The sequence below is a fragment of the Daldinia childiae genome (genome assembly GCF_008694065.1).
Source record: "Daldinia childiae strain JS-1345 chromosome Unknown Scaffold5, whole genome shotgun sequence".
In the NCBI taxonomy this organism is placed as follows: Eukaryota; Fungi; Ascomycota; class Sordariomycetes; order Xylariales; family Hypoxylaceae; genus Daldinia; species Daldinia childiae.
Window position 1 is genome coordinate 66,121 of NW_022984646.1, and position 18,451 is coordinate 84,571.

Below are 18,451 nucleotides of genomic sequence, written 5' to 3' on the forward strand. Positions count from 1 at the left end.
TTATAATAATATATGTGCTTTTCTCTCTTTTCTTTTAGGACCGATTTGATGCAGTTAGGTGGCACATGAAAATGCAGGGAGTACCAGATTCGATTATGCTGTCATAACATGGCGTGGACTTTTTCTTTTCTTTTCTTTTTCCTTGATACCTAGTACCTTTTAGCATAGTTACATAAAATTCGAAGCCGAAAACCCGAGCCTATGTAGTACAGATACATCGTAATCATATAGGTACATGCAGTATAAGAGTTGCTTAAATATAAATACCTACATACTAAAAAAATGTTCAGAAGGTCTGCCGACAGAAATGATTCCTAACGACTTCGTAAGCTTCTATATTTCTACCTTGGATAATACAGGGCTCTTTATGAGTAAAGGCTTATACAGCATAGATTTTACGTCAGGATTGCGAATCCATGTTATCAGATCTATTAATTATCAGGAATCTCACAACTCTTTTCGAAAAATCTAGACGAATTGCACGTTAACATCCCTTCCTTTCCCGGTCAATTCTATTGAAAATTGCTTCATAACCAACTTCGCTCCCGGTTCGATTGACTAGGGTTGGGTTAAAGGCGGGTAGTAGAGCAGCGGGAGGTCGCCTATTCAACCAGTCAGAGGTTATATCGAAATGAAGTCACAATCACCCCCCTGCGACTCGTTACTCTAAGTTACTCTAAATTCAATATTTGTACCTTATGATGGTGCTATCAAAATTGGCCATGGAATAAATCACAGCAGCAGTAATTAGAAGAAGACGCCATTAGATAGCCGCGCACCCGGTCGGAAACGCGCTGATGCTCAATTAATTTGACGGCAGCCAGCATGACCTAGACATGCTTCTCCTCCAATAGCTTCGATCTTCCTTTTCTAGCTATCCATCTGATCCATCTGTGCTGTCCCTGCATCACTTCGTGAGCAGCAGCCTTTTGTAACATGTGCAGGGTTCAGCGTCACTCATCATTTTGAAATACTATGAAATCTCAGCCACCCCGTCAAGTTGCTAGACCAGCTAGGTACCAAGATTACAAACGTCAACTGATCCCAGGTTTAGCCCTGTTAGCAGTCATCGTCGTTTTTTGAACGGTCTGAGGCTAAGAGCTGAAGGATTCAACGCCAATCTAGCTACCCGAGCTAATCCATCATATCTTCTAGAGATTACCTAGGGACATTTATTGTCGACCTCTCTTTATTGACATCGGATGCGAACTCTCTGTGCTGCTATTACGCTTTCGCGGAGAACGCAACACTGCCACCTTGACTAGCCAGTGTACATACGACTGTACATACGACTGTACAAGTCCTAAGGGCCTCCAACGAAGCAGAGAATTGCAGCCTGCCTACATAAATATATGCGATGATCTGTACCACCTTACGAAAGCGGATGGCTGACCGGGAGGAGAGCTAGGTAGTGCTTCTCTGTTCCCAGCTTTACATTGAGAAGTAAAACTTACAGGCATCCGACAGCCCGAATATGCAAGGCGTGAGGCCCCAGCTCTTTGGGTGATCCTTCGCCCGACGGGACCAGTCCCCATATAATAGACATAATAAGTTAGACCCTGGGCAATCCTTAAAGGCCTAGACAACCAGACAACAGGCTCGGTTCCAAGGATGGGTAGCATTTGGCATTCTGCACAAAAAGCCACCTGCTTTCCGTCCAGCGTACTCCCGCTGTGTGGGGATATCCTTTCCCGTCAGCCGCCACGCCGTTTCTAGCGTGGACATTACAAACGCCATCCCGGTGTTTTATTCTTATTATTATCTCAAGGCCCGAAGTACATTTCTCTTCAACCCCGGCTAGAGGCTTCTGTCAAGCACTATCTACCCTTGATCATGGCGTCAACATACGCATCTCATCCAGCCGGGGTTTTGCAGGTGCTGCACGACAGGAAAAGACAAAGTACATACTCCATCCTGCATTGTAGCCTAGGAAGATCTACTGGTATAGAAAGAAAGTCCATGATTGATATGTAAGACAAGTTGTTAGATATAAACTCTAATAGATCCCTTGATATAAGTTTACGATTAACAGAATCATCACTCTCATCGTTTCTTCTCTATCTTTATTCTTGTTGTTTTTTAAGCATCCTTTCTGGGTTCCTACGTCCGAGCTGTTTCTTCTCTTTCGGGCTCGTATTCCACCTTCAATTTCGTCAACCGACCACGTCAAATCTCGGCTCGGGAAGCCATTCTCTCACATCTTGCATTGCATACCCTTGGAAATACCACCGTACGCGCATACAACTCGCATACTGCTATTTCTATCCCTAAGCGCTGGCCGGCTATTCGCCCGCCACCCACACGACACACGGCCACGGCCAGCCAAGAAACATTACACCGTCCTCAGCTACCGCTTGCACTACTACCCTGTTTACTGTTGAAAAGTGCATTTGTACTGTCGTTCTCGCTCTGTCCTGCCCGGTTATCTTATAATACTCTCTTTAAAGCCTTTTTTTCTCGATCGTACATACATCTCTCTGCTTAAATCTAGAACTGTCAAAATGCATCCTAGAAGCTTGTTCATCATATTATCGGCCTTGACTCTCACCTCCGCCTCCCCTTTACGGCGTAGATGCGGTAGTAGGGTTAGCAACAGCACTACCCCCACCCCTACCGACCCTTCTCCTGCGCTTCCAGTGGCAGCTGTCCCTACTTTGCCCACCACCGGTTGTAAGTAAATCAACTCAACTCGCCTCCTATTTATATACATCATGTAGTTTATACAAGAGGAAAGCAAAACTAACATCCCAGTAGCTGGTACCCAGCTCGCCGGTCCCGACGCCGCTACACTAAAGCACATCCTCGTTGGTCACGGGATTCAGAACTACACATGCAGCGCAGAAGGGGCCACAGCCGCATCTTTTGGTGCTCTAGCAGTAGTATGGGAGATCACAGACCTGTATCCTGGAGCCTCTCCGTCTTCTCTCTCAGTAGACGATTTCGATGCCTTTGCTTCTACGGTACTACGCAAGACAGATATGCCAGTTAACCTGGCGGCAGAAGGTGGCTCTCCATTTCCGGCACCTGCGGACCTAACAGTAGAGGGTATACCCAGTCCTCTAAAGTTCCTAGGACATCACTTCTTCGATGAGGCGAACACCCCCACGTTCGACCTATCGGGTGCGGACGATGGTGAACTGTTCAAGGGGAAAAAGGACGCGGGTATACCAGCACCAAGCGACGCTGATAAGGGGGCCGACCCGGCTACCGGCGCCGTAGACTGGCTACGTCTAAGCGATAAGGGCACAAGCACCGGCGTAAGTCTTGTGTATCGTGTACTCACTGCCGGTGGAAACCCCGAGCTATGTGGCAGTCCCGGCCAGACGCAGAGCATACCGTACGCTGCACAATACTGGATCTACGAAAATTGAGCATACCTGTCAGGTTTTAGAGAAAGATAAGAAATGGGAAGTAACAAAAGGAAAAGTTTGGGCGGTGAATCTGATTTGCTATTGGGTTGGACTGGGGATTCCCGGTGGTTTGGGGCTGGATCACGGCGTTTTGGTTGGGTTTGCGACACGAGGAGGGGTAGGGGTCGCGTGCGCGACTATACGTTCTTAAGCTGGACTGGTATCCCTTACCGTTACGTTTACTTTTCATTGGGAGTATCTGTAACTTCGATGTGTAGCATATGTCTTTACATCGTAATACTCTCAAAATCAAGGCAGGATATACCCCTTTTTTAATTTTCCTGTATCTTATTCCCCGGCATGAGAGCTAGTCTATATAAAGATATAATATTGATAGAAAAACATTGTACATTGCTTGTCTTCAAAAATTGTTCACATCTTGACACGATTTCCATTAAGGTCACAGTCGACTTTGTACCCTAAGCTTACCGGTATTCGAGGATAGTGAATAGGGCTTGCCCTACGGAAATCTTTAATGAGGCTAGTATCAGGCATATGCGCAATGGCTCATCAACCATGGGTAACGCTGATACAAGAGACACGGTGGTTAATGATGGCCAGTAGTCATCTAGGCAGCTCATAATGCATATAGAAGCTCAACTGATTTTTGGTAAACTATGTACGAAGCATGTGTAACTACCTAAAGAGGGGCCTAGTCTCCTACAGGAGGACTACAAGTGGCACATAAGCCTTTTCTACTTTCAAGACAGCTTCAATTCGTTCTGGCACGGGTTATAATAGAGTGTATCACTTTGCTCTGCACGTGTTAAGATATAGGTATAGGTACGCATAGACGTTGCCATCTGGGCTCCTCGGCTCAATACTGATGTACTCGGTACAACTCGGTCAACTCATTCCCAGACGTAGTATCAATGCACGATTGTATAATTCAAGATTGTTAAGAGCTTGTTCTTTTAAAATTCATCGTAACCCATGACCGGAAAATTACTAATTTAAAGCTCTTTCTCGGCTGGCAAGAAAAGTGAAACCCCATTTTCTTTCATCGTGAAATTCTCATTCGCTGACGGGTGCTGGGCGTGTCGCCCAATTTACCTTCTCATCCATTCCAAAAATAGACAATACTTGGGTAAACACGCTCTCGGGCGCATTTTGAGGGTCACTCGTCGTATTACCACTGTAAATAATCTTTACTTCTAATTTTTTGGTTGTAGCGGCTAAATCGTCTTGGGAAACTCTGGCATCTTTCCTTCATTCTGGGGGCATCAATGCCTCCCCCCGCCTAAGGGTGCCGGAAGAAGAGATTCTATCTTCTTACGCTGGCATCAAGACCACCCTGCAATTCCCCTTCTAACCCCATCTGGTTTGTGTATTCTTGGGGTCGAGGGTCTTCGGCGCTCCATTGCGAATTTCCACCACTAGGCATCGGCACTTGACCAGCCGCCACCTGCGGTCCACCAGCCTGCCCGACACTTCCTGGTGCGGTGCGTACTAGTTGTCGGAATCGGAACACCTCATCCTTGATCATTTCGCGCATGTGACCTACATCGTCAACAACCTCAAAGTCGAAGTTGAAGGTGGTGGGACAGTCGGGCTCGTCAGAGGCGTCATGCCAAATGTGGAGATAGGGATGCTCCAAGGCCTGTTCAACGCTAATACGTGAAGATGGATCGAACGCTAGCATGCGATCAAGGAGGTCCAGCGCATCGGGGTTGGCATTGGGAAATAGGGTTGGGAAGGGCTTTTTAGCCATGTAGGGCAAATTTCGGACATATTCCTGGGCGCGAGAGGAACCAATGCGTAGTAAGGTCTCTTCGTTAGGTGTTCCAAGAATGTGGAGGATCTGGTTGAGCTGGTCGACGTAGTCGCGTCCCTTAAAAAAGGGTCGCCCACCAAGGAGTTCGGCAAGAATACACCCCACGGACCAAACGTCAACTAAAAGAGGTTAATAACTGGTATCATAAGTAAGGCAAGGTATCCACGCACTAGCTTTGGTATAACTCTGGAAGCTTAACATAATCTCAGGCGCACGGTACCATCGCGTGGCAACATATTCAGTCATATAACCGGCATTTTCCTCAGGGTCAACCGAGAAGCCACGGGCTAAACCAAAGTCGCAAATCTTCAGTTCGCAATCAGCATTGACAAGTAAGTTCCCTGGCTTTAGATCGCGGTGTAGGACGTTTGCTGAGTGAATATATTTCAAGCCGCAAAGGATCTGGTAGATGAATGATTGGAAGTGGGCGTCGGTAAGGGGTTGCCCGGAACGAATAATAGCAGCCAAGTCGCATTCCATTAGTTCTGCGCAACAAGCCAGTAAGCAAGAGGACTGTTAGTGGTGTAGGCTGGCTTCGTACCTTCGTATAAATATGTCTCGTTAAAGTTCTCCGGTCGAGGAATGTCCATATCATAGAGACATGTGATCTAAGTATTCAAATAAAATCAGCAATCCCATTCTACAATATCAATAGCTGCTATATCTAGCATCACGCGACACAAAGAATAGCGACATCTTACGTTTCGATGACCTCTGAAGTGTTGTAGGAGCTTGATTTCGCGCAAGGCGCGCTTAGCTAGGATCTTTTTGCTGAAGACATTGGTAACCTTCTTGATGGCCACACCTTCGTTCGTCTGGTTATTTACTGCAGCACTATTTATCGTAAACGAGATATTAGCTACTCTACGCCCAACTGATGGCAAAAGGGGAAGGCTGAATTAAACCGCGCACGAACCAAACAATACCGTAAGCTCCCTGCCCTAGTTCCTTAGTGACGGTATATCGTTCATCGACGATAAAGTCTTGGTTGAAAACCTTGAAGACTTTGCGTCCTTGTAGGTCGGACATGATGAAAGTCAATCTTCAGGGTCACTCTTATTCTAGGTGACTATCTGCGGGTTTGCGCTTGAACTGGGCTTAGTTACTCGAATCGGATTGCGACAGGAATCGGTTCGACGTTGTGTCTAGTTAAAGCAAAGGACGACGATAATCTAATCGGGAATGGGGAACGGACGGATCTCTTTAACAATGGAATCGGTATCCAAGTATCAAAGAAGAGAGTCGATCGTTAATAGATATAATGACGACAAAGCTGACGGGAGACAAGTGGGTGGGCGGATAGTAAGCGAAGCTTATGGACGATGATGGGATAGGATACTATTTAAAAAACAAGAAAGGAAGACGACTTGCAAAACTACTACGTCGACCAAACTTCTAATATAATGAAACTAATGGGGCGATGTAGCTCCAAGGGGTAATAAAAAAAGATCAAAATGACCCCCAAGGCAGAATAGCGACGGTGATGTGTCAAAGAAAGAAAATATGCGCTGTGTAACTTAAATGGGCAAGTCATCTTGAGGAGTCGAGGGGGAGGGGAAGTTGCTTAGACCCAAAGGCTTCAGGGGACAGGGCAGATTGGAGGGGCGCGCGAGGGGTCCGCCGCCTAACAAAGTACGTACCTAGTACTAGGTACCACTAATGGTTAAAAGTACCTGTACCTAACAAATGAGATGTTCCCCGCAAGATGGCAGCGGCTACCTATGTAGTTGATAACAGCTGTGGTTGGTCACTTTTCGAGCCCTGTCCCGCTATTTTTGGGTCCAATGAAAACAGCGCCAACGAGCCCCCCTGCTCGCCTTATAGGCGCTTACCTAGCTAATAAGCCAATGATTAGACTGCATCATAGAAGAAAGAGGCTATTTCAAGAGTAATTTTCAAAGTCGGTATAATGTATATAAGTTTACGGTATATATATAGAGATAGATAGTCATTAATTACAATGTTTCATATGTTTATCCAAGAAGCGGACTATAAATTCGAATAAGTTGACAGATCATCTTAATACAAGACGCAGAGCTTATCTATAAACATGTGATAACTAAAGTCCTCGTCTGTTATTCTAGGGGGCTGAGCTGAGGCTGAGGGAAGATTCCATTTTAGCCCCCAAAAATCTTACACCAATACGACTTAGATCCGCACTATTCTAACAGGCATTGGACAACTCTATTGGCTTGTTTCATAAAAAGATCCAATATCAAGGTTGCAGCTTGTAAGACAACAGCAACTCTCTGTTTCCGCTGCCTTACCAGCCCAGTTACTCAATGTCTTGATCTATATTCGCCCAGCTAATATTGCAATACAACTTCCTACAACTTCCTACAGAAAAGGATTAGTTACTAGATATGATCTATCGTTGCTCGTCTCTATAAATCCTATCATTATCTATAGACTCTATCTGTAGACTCTATCATATGCTTGTAACGTCTATTGGCCCGTGTATGATCTAGACAGGAAAACAAATATTTGGGTATTATTAGGCTCATGCCATCGTCGTCTTACCGGCATCGGAAAATGTCTGCTCTAGAAAGTTTGTTGAGAATCTCTTGCACTGTTCATATGCTTTTTCAAAAGCATCCTGACCGACGTAGTAAGGATCTTGCACTACTTCCTTACGGCCCGTGCCGGAGAACTCGCCGAAAAGCATGACCTGTGCCTTGGAGCTAGACGGATTTTTGCTTCTACCCCTCCATCGATTGAGATCTTCTAGGTTCGCTTTATCCATTGCGAATATATAGTCAAATTCTCGAAAGTCACTATCGCGGAGCTGTAAACCATTTATTAGATTAGATTCATTGCCCGTATTTTACTGATGGGACTAGATCCTAGATTAAGACTAACCTTACGCGCCGCATGCGTGTAATTCGTAATGCCGTGGCTTTCGAGGGTTGACATCGTTCTAGAATCGGGTTCGTCGCCAGTATGGTATCCACCTATTTTAATAATATTAGCACAGGACCTCCTAATTCGTAAAGACGATATATAAGATATAGTTAGTTATTCGCACCTGTCCCGCAAGAATCCACTCTATCTACGAGATTGTAGTAAGGAGATGACCGATCCTTCACGATAGATCGAAAGACTCCCTCAGCCATAGTAGATCTACATATGTTGCCAAGGCAAACAAAAAGCACTGAAACCTTTTGCTGATCCATCGGGATATTAGAGGTCATATTCTTTCTCGATATGATATAATAGATCAAATATAGGCGTAATAATGAAGCTGGTCTCGGGTCCAAAGCTTCAAGTTTAACGAGTCCTAAAAGGAAATATTTAGTGAGATAAGAGGCTTTATTACGTAAGATCGTTCCCCGCTTTGCACGCGATTATAACAATTATTACTCAATGCGAAGTTTATGCAATCAATGAATGCAATATATTTGTCTTGGCATAAGGTAAGCACAGAAGAAGGATGATGTGGCAAGTCATTTTGTATTGCTCAGATACATCTATCTACGAGATGCTGCATAACTACCACACCTACATCAATGAAAGTCTCATCGAATCAACTAAGAAGCGAAGTAACTACCTGGTCGACATCGTAATAAAACTACGAGTACCAAACGGCATTAGCACAACATCCACCGCCGTCGTCAATATCTAGATGAGCTACCACCTTTACCCCAGACTTGTCATCGTTCATCTTCCATATCTCAACAGAGCCTGTCGAGTTATCGGTTGTGGCAACAATTCTGTCGTCAAACGAGCTTGGGGCAATAGCATTGGCAGAACCACCGCTTGACGTAGTATGGGTGAGGAAGAGCTGGTCGCCGAGGAGGCCTTCGTCGTTGACACTGATAGCTGAAATGTATCCCTTGTGGTTCGAATCAGATGCACCATTGCTTGCCCAAAGGTACTTGTTATTGGCGGAAAGGGCAACCTCATGAGCCCAGAAATCTGAGGCCTTGTCACCGTCTTTGATAAGAGGATACGTTTGCTGTAGGAGATATAGTTTGCCGAGGTCGCTAGTCATTAGCTGCGCGACTTCGCTAGTTCCCTCCCAGACGGTGTAGACGTATTGCCCTTTGGGATGGGCAAAGATATGACGAGGGTCTGCACCTTTCACAGGCATGTCAACTCGCGAGAGGAAGTCAAGGCTACCGTCCTTTTCGGTGACGGCATGGACCCAGATTGAGTTACCACCGTCATCGGCCGAGTAGAGGTACTTTGAATCAGCGCTAAATGATGTTCCAGTTACAGCAGAATCATCCCCGTACTCGTACTGTTGTAGTGCGGCGTGGAGAGTTCCATTATCATGTACCGACATGACCATACCACACTTCGCATCACCGTAGAGATAATTGCCATACACACTGTGGGAATAAGAGTTAGCAATTTGATAAGATATGTATGGTCATAATGCATATGTCACGTACCTATAGGGTGCTTTGGGATAAGCAGCGACGAAGATGCTTTTCTTGCCTCGGCATTCAGGGTCTCCAAACACTCTAGCCTCGTACTTAATAGACTCGGCATCTTTCAAGCTGTAGCTAACGAAAGAAGCTTCGTCTGCGTTCCAGTCAGTTCCGTACAAGTTCTTCTTGTCATGCTATGATTATTGCAAGTTAGTCCAGGAACGCGTGACTGTCACTATTTAGTTTAATATTTTTAGGTTATAGACTTACGCTTAGAGTGATCCAGGCGCTACCTGCATTAGTGGTAGTATTCTTGACGAGTTTCAGGGTCTCAGCTGCGTCGTCATACTCGACGGTGTAGAGGAAGTTGGTGCTGAAGGTACCAACGATAAGGTGATGCTTCGCAGCTTCAGCCAAGGCTATGAGGCCGATGGCAATGAAGAGTGCTTGTAGGAAACGCATCTTGACGCGTCTTATTTGCGATTGTAGATATTGTGTTTATCGTTGCTATTCAGTTTAATAAGTTCAATGTAAGTTTAATATGAGATGTAGAAAGTTATTGACAAGATAAAGCCATCCGCATTTGCACCTACCTAGGTAGCTACCAGCTATTGAGTTGGCAGTTGCCCAATATGGTACTCAACTCTAATTTAAATAAGACGAGGGAAAGAACTTTTTTGAAGGAGGGGGCTTTAGAATTTGTCGTAGCAACTGCACAGCAACTACCTACATATCTGAGGTATCAGGTACCCGAGAGAGTTACTTCAGCCGCAAGTACTTCGACTCACCAAGATACCTAAAAGGTTATCGGGTAGGCACAGCCGGCCCAAGACTATGGTTTGATGCCCAGAAAGTGATTAACGTACTGGCAAAGATGAACCCCCTTGGCCAACCAAGTAGCAGCATGCCATACCGCAGCGTGATGATACAGGGAGATGAAGACATTAAATAATCGATCAAGAGAATTGGTAACTTGAGCGGAACTGCAACATGCCTGAGGATTGCTGGTTTACTTCTTCGAAAGTAGTTCTGTATCCCAGCATCCCGAATATATATTAACTACTAAAAATAATGCCTTCATATACTGATTATCATATTAACTAGACTTCTGTTCTTATGAAGTTATTCGTAAATCGTCTAAATTATATCTCAGTCAACCCCAATCCACTCCAATTGCCTAGTAATACGTAAGTATCTATGCCGAGATCTTGATGAAAGCCGTGGTCTCATTTGCATGCAAGGCATCACCGGTAACGGGATCCGCACTATTCGGTCCCAAGATCCGTGCGTAATAGAAATCCTGGCGAGAGGATCCCGAGTTTGCCGGGTTGTACTTGAGTCCCCACCTAGTGCTAGTATTGTAAGCACCTAGGAACACACCGTCCTGCTTCTCGCCGTCGATATAATGCTCGAAGATCTGGGGTGCGATACCGTCGGTGAGTTTCCATAGCAAAGGAGCGTCATACGGCTCATTCTCAGGGAATAGCAATTCCGACCATTGGGTATTTGTAGGGGCCCCCGCGGCTGTCAGATCGGTAGATACCCAAGCTTTGAGGATACCCCCGTCACACTTTATGGCGGTCTTGGCGATTTGATTATTCGTTGGGAAGGTGATCTGTGCCTCTCAATTAGAATACTCGTAGATCAAGATTTTCAAGATTTAAAAATTCAACTACTCACGTAACCCCATCGCATAGTTGGCTTATGATCAACATCAGGGTTGAAGGAGATCGAATATGCAGAAGTGTCACCGAATCCCTCGATAGCGACATTATCGCTATCAACTAATTGAAGGAGCCAGGGTCCGGCTGTGTTAGCTGCGGTATCGTAACCCGGATAAGATGAGCAATCCTCAGAGGGTAGCGCCTTGACAGTTACGTTCTGAGCTGCCTTAGCCAACGGAGCGGCGGCGAGGAGAGAAGCGAGAGCGAGTTGGGCAAACATCTTGGGAAAAGCTATAAACTTAAGGCGAATGACTGATTATGTAGATGAATGTGCGCTTAGCAAGCTGGTGAGAACCTGACAACATGATGGGCAGCAGTAGATATTTATTTTCTATTGCCCCTGAAATTATTTATGCCCTGTACGGTAGGATGCGAGGCGATTAGCCTCACAAGTCTTTTTAATAGGCAGATGCGAGTCTAGACCAGAAGAATAGCTCAGAGCTGAAGGAAAGGCATAATGAAGTGGGACGACTCGGCGGAATTGAGATTAGTGTAAATATAAAAGGATCGTAAAGGAACCAATTTAAATACGCGCTGTCTTAGTCCGATTGGCTACCGCTATAGATGCCTGTTATGAAGTTCGACAGATTGGGAATGAGCTAAGAATTCTGTAGGCAGTAATACAGGGAGGAATTGAGGCTCGGCCCTGTCTCCTAGAGTATGTAGTATCGTCGTCAAATATACAGAGTATCGACGCCCTACTAGCGAGAGACTTTTACTAACGAACCATCGTCTTTGTGACATGTCATTAGGCATCACGCCGGGACTTAGAATTCCCATGGATGGTTATACTAGGTAACCACTGAGATGAGATATATGCTACAAGGTCTAATGCCTAATGCTTAACAACCGCCAGCGCATCGCGAAGTTGAAAAACTACGTTACATCCCACCTCACAAATAGGGAAGAAGAAAAAGAGGTTCCATCTAAACCCCAGAATATTTTAATCCTAAGCTGCAAGGGTCAGGGCTTTCGGTTCTTAAAAGCCGATAGTTATCATGCATCCAAGTAGACGCGGCTTTTAAGCTGGGTGGGGTTTCTCATTTAGTCATAGTATTTGGAGTTTTCAAAATCCGAGCATGTACATATATTTACCTTTTATTTATTATCAACGTTATATAGAGTTAAAGCTATAGTTGCTGCTGAATATTTCACGGTTTACGAGGCCTTTGTCTTGGAATTTGTTAAAAGAGATAGAGACATGTATATTCATATATCTACTATGACGAACTGCTAGTGGCTATGACCTACTCTTAATATTGAGGTTTTCGAGACATATTTCACATTTACCAGAAACGATTACTTGCAACTCATGATAGGGTCAATTTTGATACTAATTAGGGGATTATATATGAAAGGGGTATGAAAGAGGGTATGCCTTAGCGCAGAACACCGAGGCCGTAAGAGTGAGTGGGTGACCCTTGATCTAGCAAGTTGTTGGACTTCCAGAATTCCTTGTAGAACGAGAAAGCTGCTTCCATGCTTTCTTGCTCCCATAGAATAGCATCTTTACACCGCCCATAATGTAGTTAGATTTTCTATTATGATGTTAGACTTAGGCGATTCTACTCAGGTGACGCAGGCTACCCATAATCAATGATCTAAAACCCAGACCTAGTTATCATATACTATATAGCAAGAGTTGAGGAGGAAATTTACGCGAGAGAGTATTGACCTAAGGGAGATACATTAATCAATCCTGCTTCAAGCATCCCAACTATTTGTGCGAGCCAATACCATCCTTTGCTGGGTTTCCGAGGACGAAAATAGTTGTTTTCTCAATATATATATTCCTCATATCTTCACCAGTATAAGCCCTTCCCTTCTTTCTTTTGCATGCGTGTCCCCCCTTGAATTGTTAAGCATCTCTATCTAATCAATAAAAATGTCTGATCATCATAATGATATCATCTATATTTGAATTTATGCGAGGAGAATCTCCTTCAATATTATCAGCTTGCACAGCCGGATGTGTGTTGCTAAACGGATCATTTTCCTAACCAGTCGTAGTATAGTCTAAGTCGCGTGTAACATTGGGCGGAATGTGCTGGTTTGCATCAACTATAGGAGTGTCGGGATCGTTATTCGTATCATATGTCGGAGGATATGTTAATCTCAGAGTTCTCGTCCGACTCATCAGAGGAGGAAACACAGAACGGCACACCTAGAATGGCTAATTCTTTATGACCATGTGGAATAGGCTTCTCTAGGAGGTCGATGTCATCTTCACCGATATTAGACTTGTTGTCCGGGCCAATATAGTATCCTCGATGTACCATGCAGAGTCGAAACCCGTTCTGGGGACCATGACGCGTAGTTTGATAAATGAAAAATAGCATTGAACTGCGTAGGGTATTGTTATCTGGGTCACGATTACTATGACGGCAGATATGCCAGCGGACTGAACCAGGCGCATTGGAGATCTCGTCCAGGGAACCTGAGTTGGCTATTTCTTGAAGCATAGCAGAAGAAATACAGCTTGTGTCAGAAATGATCTGTTGCTGAAGCATACCTCTTGACAAACGAGGGCTTAAGGGATAGGAGGCCATGGTTGAGACGGGGAAGACGAAGTGAGTGGTCTGTTTATGTTGGGTACCTTAAGAAGGTAGGTTAGAGGTCATGTAGGTACCTAACCTTCTACCTTATGTATTGTTTAATGTTCTATAAATAGTACCTAAACAAATGTCCATAAGGTACCCGGACTTATTAAAGTTTTGGTGGGTTAGGTGAGTCAATCGGTAAGCCCCGGTACATGTAAAGAAGACCCACTACCCGTTACAATTAGTACCTAGGTACCTCTTAATATGTACTGCTACCTAGGTAAACAGTCCGATGACTTAACCAGTCTATTCTAGTTCGAAATATCGAATCAATGTCGTCGTAGTCTTAAGAGAAAGTTACCTCTCACCATAGTTTAATTAAGCACCTTTTATATTAACTATTTATTTAAGTTGATCTCATGTTACCAAATATATGTCAATAGATGGCCGGTTTCCTTTTTTAGTTTTCATAGTTGTGTTCGGTATTTCTAACAGTTTAAGTCATGGCAATGAAAACTTATCAATTCCCGGGGAATTATAGTTCAGCAGGGTCAATTTTCCATTTCGTATTTGAATCATTATTGGCATGACTACACGCCGTAGTTCAAAGTACCTAAGGACTAGAGAATATTTGAGATCGTTACTCCATAGACTAAACAATATTCTAAAGACATAGATACAAAATAGCAAGTAAGATGTCAGCATAATTTTAAATGGTGGTGATCCTGTATTCAAATACACCATCAGTACTATCAATTATTTACATCGCCCTCTCATTAAGTCACGAGAGTGCCTAGTATATTATATGGAATCTCAGTAGAATAATCACTGGGTAGTCATGGTAATTTATTGAATAATTAATCTCGTGACATAACTCGTGTAACTGGTTGAGAAATATCAATAGAGCACGTCGACTAAAGTTAGAACAAAAGTAACTTCCAAAATATATTAGTGAATATAGGTACCTATCAATAAACTCTAGGAAACCCTAAAAATATATCGGCCTAGTTACAGGTCAGGTAGAAATGCGAGGGGGCCGTATATATCACGACCAACACCAACCTAAATCACGGATTATGGTTCACGAAAAAATATCCGTAAAGGTTACACTCAGCTGCGGAAATACTATGGCCCCCAAACTGTCTCTAATATTAAATTCAGTTTTTTTCCCCTCCTTTGCACTACCTATCAATATCTCTACTGCCGCGCTTTTTTCAACATCGTTACCGCAAGTCGAAGATAACAGTATGAAAGCATACTTATTGAGTTGTTTCTGCCTAATGGCCGCAGGCCTCCGAGCCGATCTAATGGTAGAAAACCAAGTAAATATCAAGCTTAAAAAGGAGATTCCTAATATTTTCCAGAGCGGAAGCCGACGTCATAATGCAAATATGCCTAGAGCTGAAACTTTCAACGGCCTGACAATAGCACCGTTAGTTATAGAAGGGGTGGTTGATTCGGATGGTACTAAGAAGACCTTCAACGGTACTATTCAAGTGAGTAAATATTATCCAGTTTTGGAGAGCAGCGGCTCTTGAATCTATGGCATATCCCTAACCAAGAGATCTAGGAAATCGATATGCAAATACGTAATCTTAACCCCGACTTCTCATGGGAACACTTCCAATCCATAACACGACGTCAGGATAAACCATTAAGGAAGCGTATAACGGTAAGCTGGATTTAAACACGCTATTTGACGTTTATAACCATTGGATTAAGTTGGATCTGACATATGGATAACAGGAGAAGGTTTTATGTCATGTGCAGAATCTACCCCCCCCCTCGAGGGTCGCCATAGAGAAAAACCGTGACTGGTTGAACTCACTCGCTACAGGCTTATCTGTCGATGCTCAGCGTTGCACCAAATTCTCTTGCATGGAGAATGCGGCAGTCTGGTTCTGTAATGATAATCTGTGGTGGATCCAGCAAAATAGTATTACCCTTGCAGACCATATTAATGATATACTAGGCGAGCCGGACTGCGCGACTTCGGGGAACTATAACTTGATTCAAGGCCAGGCATTTGATGGAGGTGATTATAATATCATTGTCAATGCCGACCAGTGTCCTTAGTTCAGTGTTAAGGGATAGCTTCGTGGTTCTCATGCAGCTTTTATCATCTTCCTAATGATAGATAGGGAGGGGGATTATAACACGTCGTCACAGTATGAATATTCAGTTCACCTATTAACTCTGGTTTTTAAATATAATATTCTTTCTCGGTTAAAATTCCACGGTGCATCTAAAATGAAACACAATAACCTCAAGATTTATTAAGATGAGACAGTCTAGATTTTAATAATAGCTTTCGTGATGCTCGGCCTCCTTCTAGCTATCACCTGTTTGCTTGAGTTATGTGTGATTTTGGCTTTATTCTCCGCTGGTCAAGTAGTTCCTTAGTCAGGTCATGAAATCACTTCGCCATTTAATTATATAACTTGTAGATGTTAGCCACATATGTACGTACTTGGTAGATAACCAATGATATAGATTACCTAAGGTAGGGGATTTCTTTCCGATATCACGTGATGTTTCTGTACCGCTCAGTGTGATATTTCACTATGAAGTCCGAGTATATTAAACTGCCGGTGCGGTGTCTTAGACGATCTTTTGGATGTTAATTGTTATTTGAATCATTCGACTGCCTAATATTATTCACATAGTCCTTAAGCTGCATAATCCATCAGGTTAGGCTCACTTTCCAGCGTACACTCAAATGACTACAACTATGCCTATATACACTGCCTATTGGTTGGAAGTTCTTAATGGCTATCAAAATAAGTGTGAGATTAAAAAGCTGCCACAAGAAGATTAGGGATAAGGTGTGTAAATGACGAAAGGCGTATGGGTACCTATGAGTATAAGGAGTACTGTGGGCGCGATGGGAAAAGGAGGCGAATGAGAATCGGTCGCCTGCTTTGGGAAAATGGGGTGGTAAGTCTAGATGAGTAAAAAGATCGAGAACTGACATAACAGTGATTTCTTTTTGGGGTAAAGATCACTTCACATTTGAGCGAATTAACCTATTCCCAGTTATCATCCAAAGTGACCATGTGCCTGGCTCTTATGGTTGGGTGGTGCTACAAATGTATGCTTAAAATTGATTGATAGGTATCTAACTTAGTAAGGGAGGTAACAAAAGGAGTAACAATATACTAAGCTATACGAGACCTGTGTTGTTCTAAGGAACCGGCCGCAATACGGAAATCATACGTGCATAAACGATTGCTTTCCAGCTTCTCTAAGTATTCTTTCAATTTTCTAACTCCGACCCTTCATGACATGCGGACTCCCTTAGTCTGCAGTAGTGTTGCATACCTAACCTAATGCATGAAGCCGCGGCTCGCCGAATGAGGGAACGAAGCTCTAATATAGAGACCTATGCGCCCAGACGCACTACGACGGGAAGGTAAGCTATCAACCAGGGAATAAAGCTTGTTTCGTAGCCTCTGGGACTCGCTTGATTGCCTCAATTCGTAAATGCATATATGTATCCGAATTAGGCAACTCTCATGAATACGGAGGCACCAACTCAGCCTCCAGTGGCGTCGGTGTCAATTATGCGTTATGTTACCCGGAAACATGGGTAGGTACCTACCTAGACATCGGCATTGATAATTCGAGAAGTCCAGGGATAGGAGGTAGCTATCTCTTGAGTTTTAGTATTGATAACATGTAGTTACCCGTTCGGCGGTTACGTTATTCTGCAGTCAGGGTCTTTGTCTTAGGCTTGACTGGCTCGGTTCCCACGCGCCGACTTGTGATTTGTCAATAGATTCTACGCCTTAATAACGGCCTCGGCTTGAATAGGTTAAACTGTTAGGATGATGCTGACCGTTGAAACTAAATCGATGAGGCTATATGTTGTTATAGGCTTTTTACTCTACGAGCTTCCTTAATTGGATAAGTTGATAATGTGAATGATATGGCGTCAATGGGAAGAGTGAATGTGCAATACGGTCGTTGACCGAATAGTATCTACCTCCTTAAGTGAGTTACCGATACGATATATTGAATGTTTTAGTTACATACCTACCTTGCCAAGAAGCAGTGTAGATCACTGGAAATAAATTCTGATTGCAGCAACTCAAGGTCATCCCGAGAAGAGTGGCGTGAACAGTTAATTGCATTAACTCAGCGTGATCCAATAGGGCGCACGGTGCGACGATGGTCCATATGTTGTAAAACTGGGGAATAAAACAGTAATACGCAGAGAGATATGGTTGGACAAAACCTAAGCTGGATAGCTTTATCCGATAATTGTAGGGGTCTGGTTAAGCATGTTCTCTGCCCTATCACCAGCTTGAAGTGACATTCTCTTCTGTCATCCCCTGAACCTTTCGGTCGGGAAAATGCACTTTCATCCTAATCATTTTTTTGGAATTCTTCTCGCCGGGATATTTACGCTAGTATACTAATGCTAATTACTTCTGTAGATAAGCTAATAAGTCAGCCTAGCAAGGGGATCTGCACATGCTAAATAGAGATTAAAGCATTTTGTAAATTACAGTAAACAAAAAAGATCACGCTGTAGAAGCGGATGAACATTTACCATGACGTATAGGTATTTCATACCAAAGAAGCTTTCGTACGTCATGTGTTCCTGGCGATATCATCTAGCCAAGGT

The 18,451-nt window shown here is 43.8% G+C and overlaps 5 protein-coding genes across 5 annotated transcripts; 1 reads left to right on the forward strand and 4 right to left on the reverse strand.

Moving 5' to 3' along the window:
• Window positions 1-2,501: 2,501 nt before the first annotated feature.
• GL218_05189 (putative malate dehydrogenase protein) lies at window positions 2,502-3,371 on the forward strand (the record flags this gene model as incomplete). The annotated part of the gene is made up of 2 exons (XM_033581836.1): window positions 2,502-2,670; window positions 2,755-3,371. The coding sequence occupies 2 exons, from the start codon at window positions 2,502-2,504 to the stop codon at window positions 3,369-3,371; spliced, it is 786 nt and encodes a 261-aa protein (XP_033434675.1).
• Window positions 3,372-4,674: 1,303 nt separating this feature from the next.
• On the reverse strand, window positions 4,675-6,213 carry GL218_05190 (Mitogen-activated protein kinase spm1; the record flags this gene model as incomplete). The annotated part of the gene is made up of 5 exons (XM_033581837.1): window positions 4,675-5,303; window positions 5,355-5,669; window positions 5,726-5,792; window positions 5,886-6,018; window positions 6,101-6,213. 5 exons carry the CDS (start codon window positions 6,211-6,213, stop codon window positions 4,675-4,677), a joined length of 1,257 nt encoding a protein of 418 aa, XP_033434279.1.
• Window positions 6,214-7,684: 1,471 nt separating this feature from the next.
• Window positions 7,685-8,375, reverse strand: GL218_05191 (Low molecular weight phosphotyrosine protein phosphatase; the record flags this gene model as incomplete). Its single annotated transcript, XM_033581838.1, has 3 exons — window positions 7,685-7,969; window positions 8,044-8,135; window positions 8,210-8,375. 3 exons carry the CDS (start codon window positions 8,373-8,375, stop codon window positions 7,685-7,687), a joined length of 543 nt encoding a protein of 180 aa, XP_033434573.1.
• Window positions 8,376-8,752: 377 nt separating this feature from the next.
• Window positions 8,753-10,019, reverse strand: GL218_05192 (Carboxy-cis,cis-muconate cyclase; the record flags this gene model as incomplete). Its single annotated transcript, XM_033581839.1, has 3 exons — window positions 8,753-9,515; window positions 9,579-9,751; window positions 9,828-10,019. The coding sequence occupies 3 exons, from the start codon at window positions 10,017-10,019 to the stop codon at window positions 8,753-8,755; spliced, it is 1,128 nt and encodes a 375-aa protein (XP_033434611.1).
• Window positions 10,020-10,752: 733 nt separating this feature from the next.
• On the reverse strand, window positions 10,753-11,501 carry GL218_05193 (uncharacterized protein; the record flags this gene model as incomplete). The annotated part of the gene is made up of 2 exons (XM_033581840.1): window positions 10,753-11,172; window positions 11,238-11,501. The coding sequence occupies 2 exons, from the start codon at window positions 11,499-11,501 to the stop codon at window positions 10,753-10,755; spliced, it is 684 nt and encodes a 227-aa protein (XP_033434574.1).
• Between the last annotated feature and the right edge of the window lie 6,950 nt (window positions 11,502-18,451).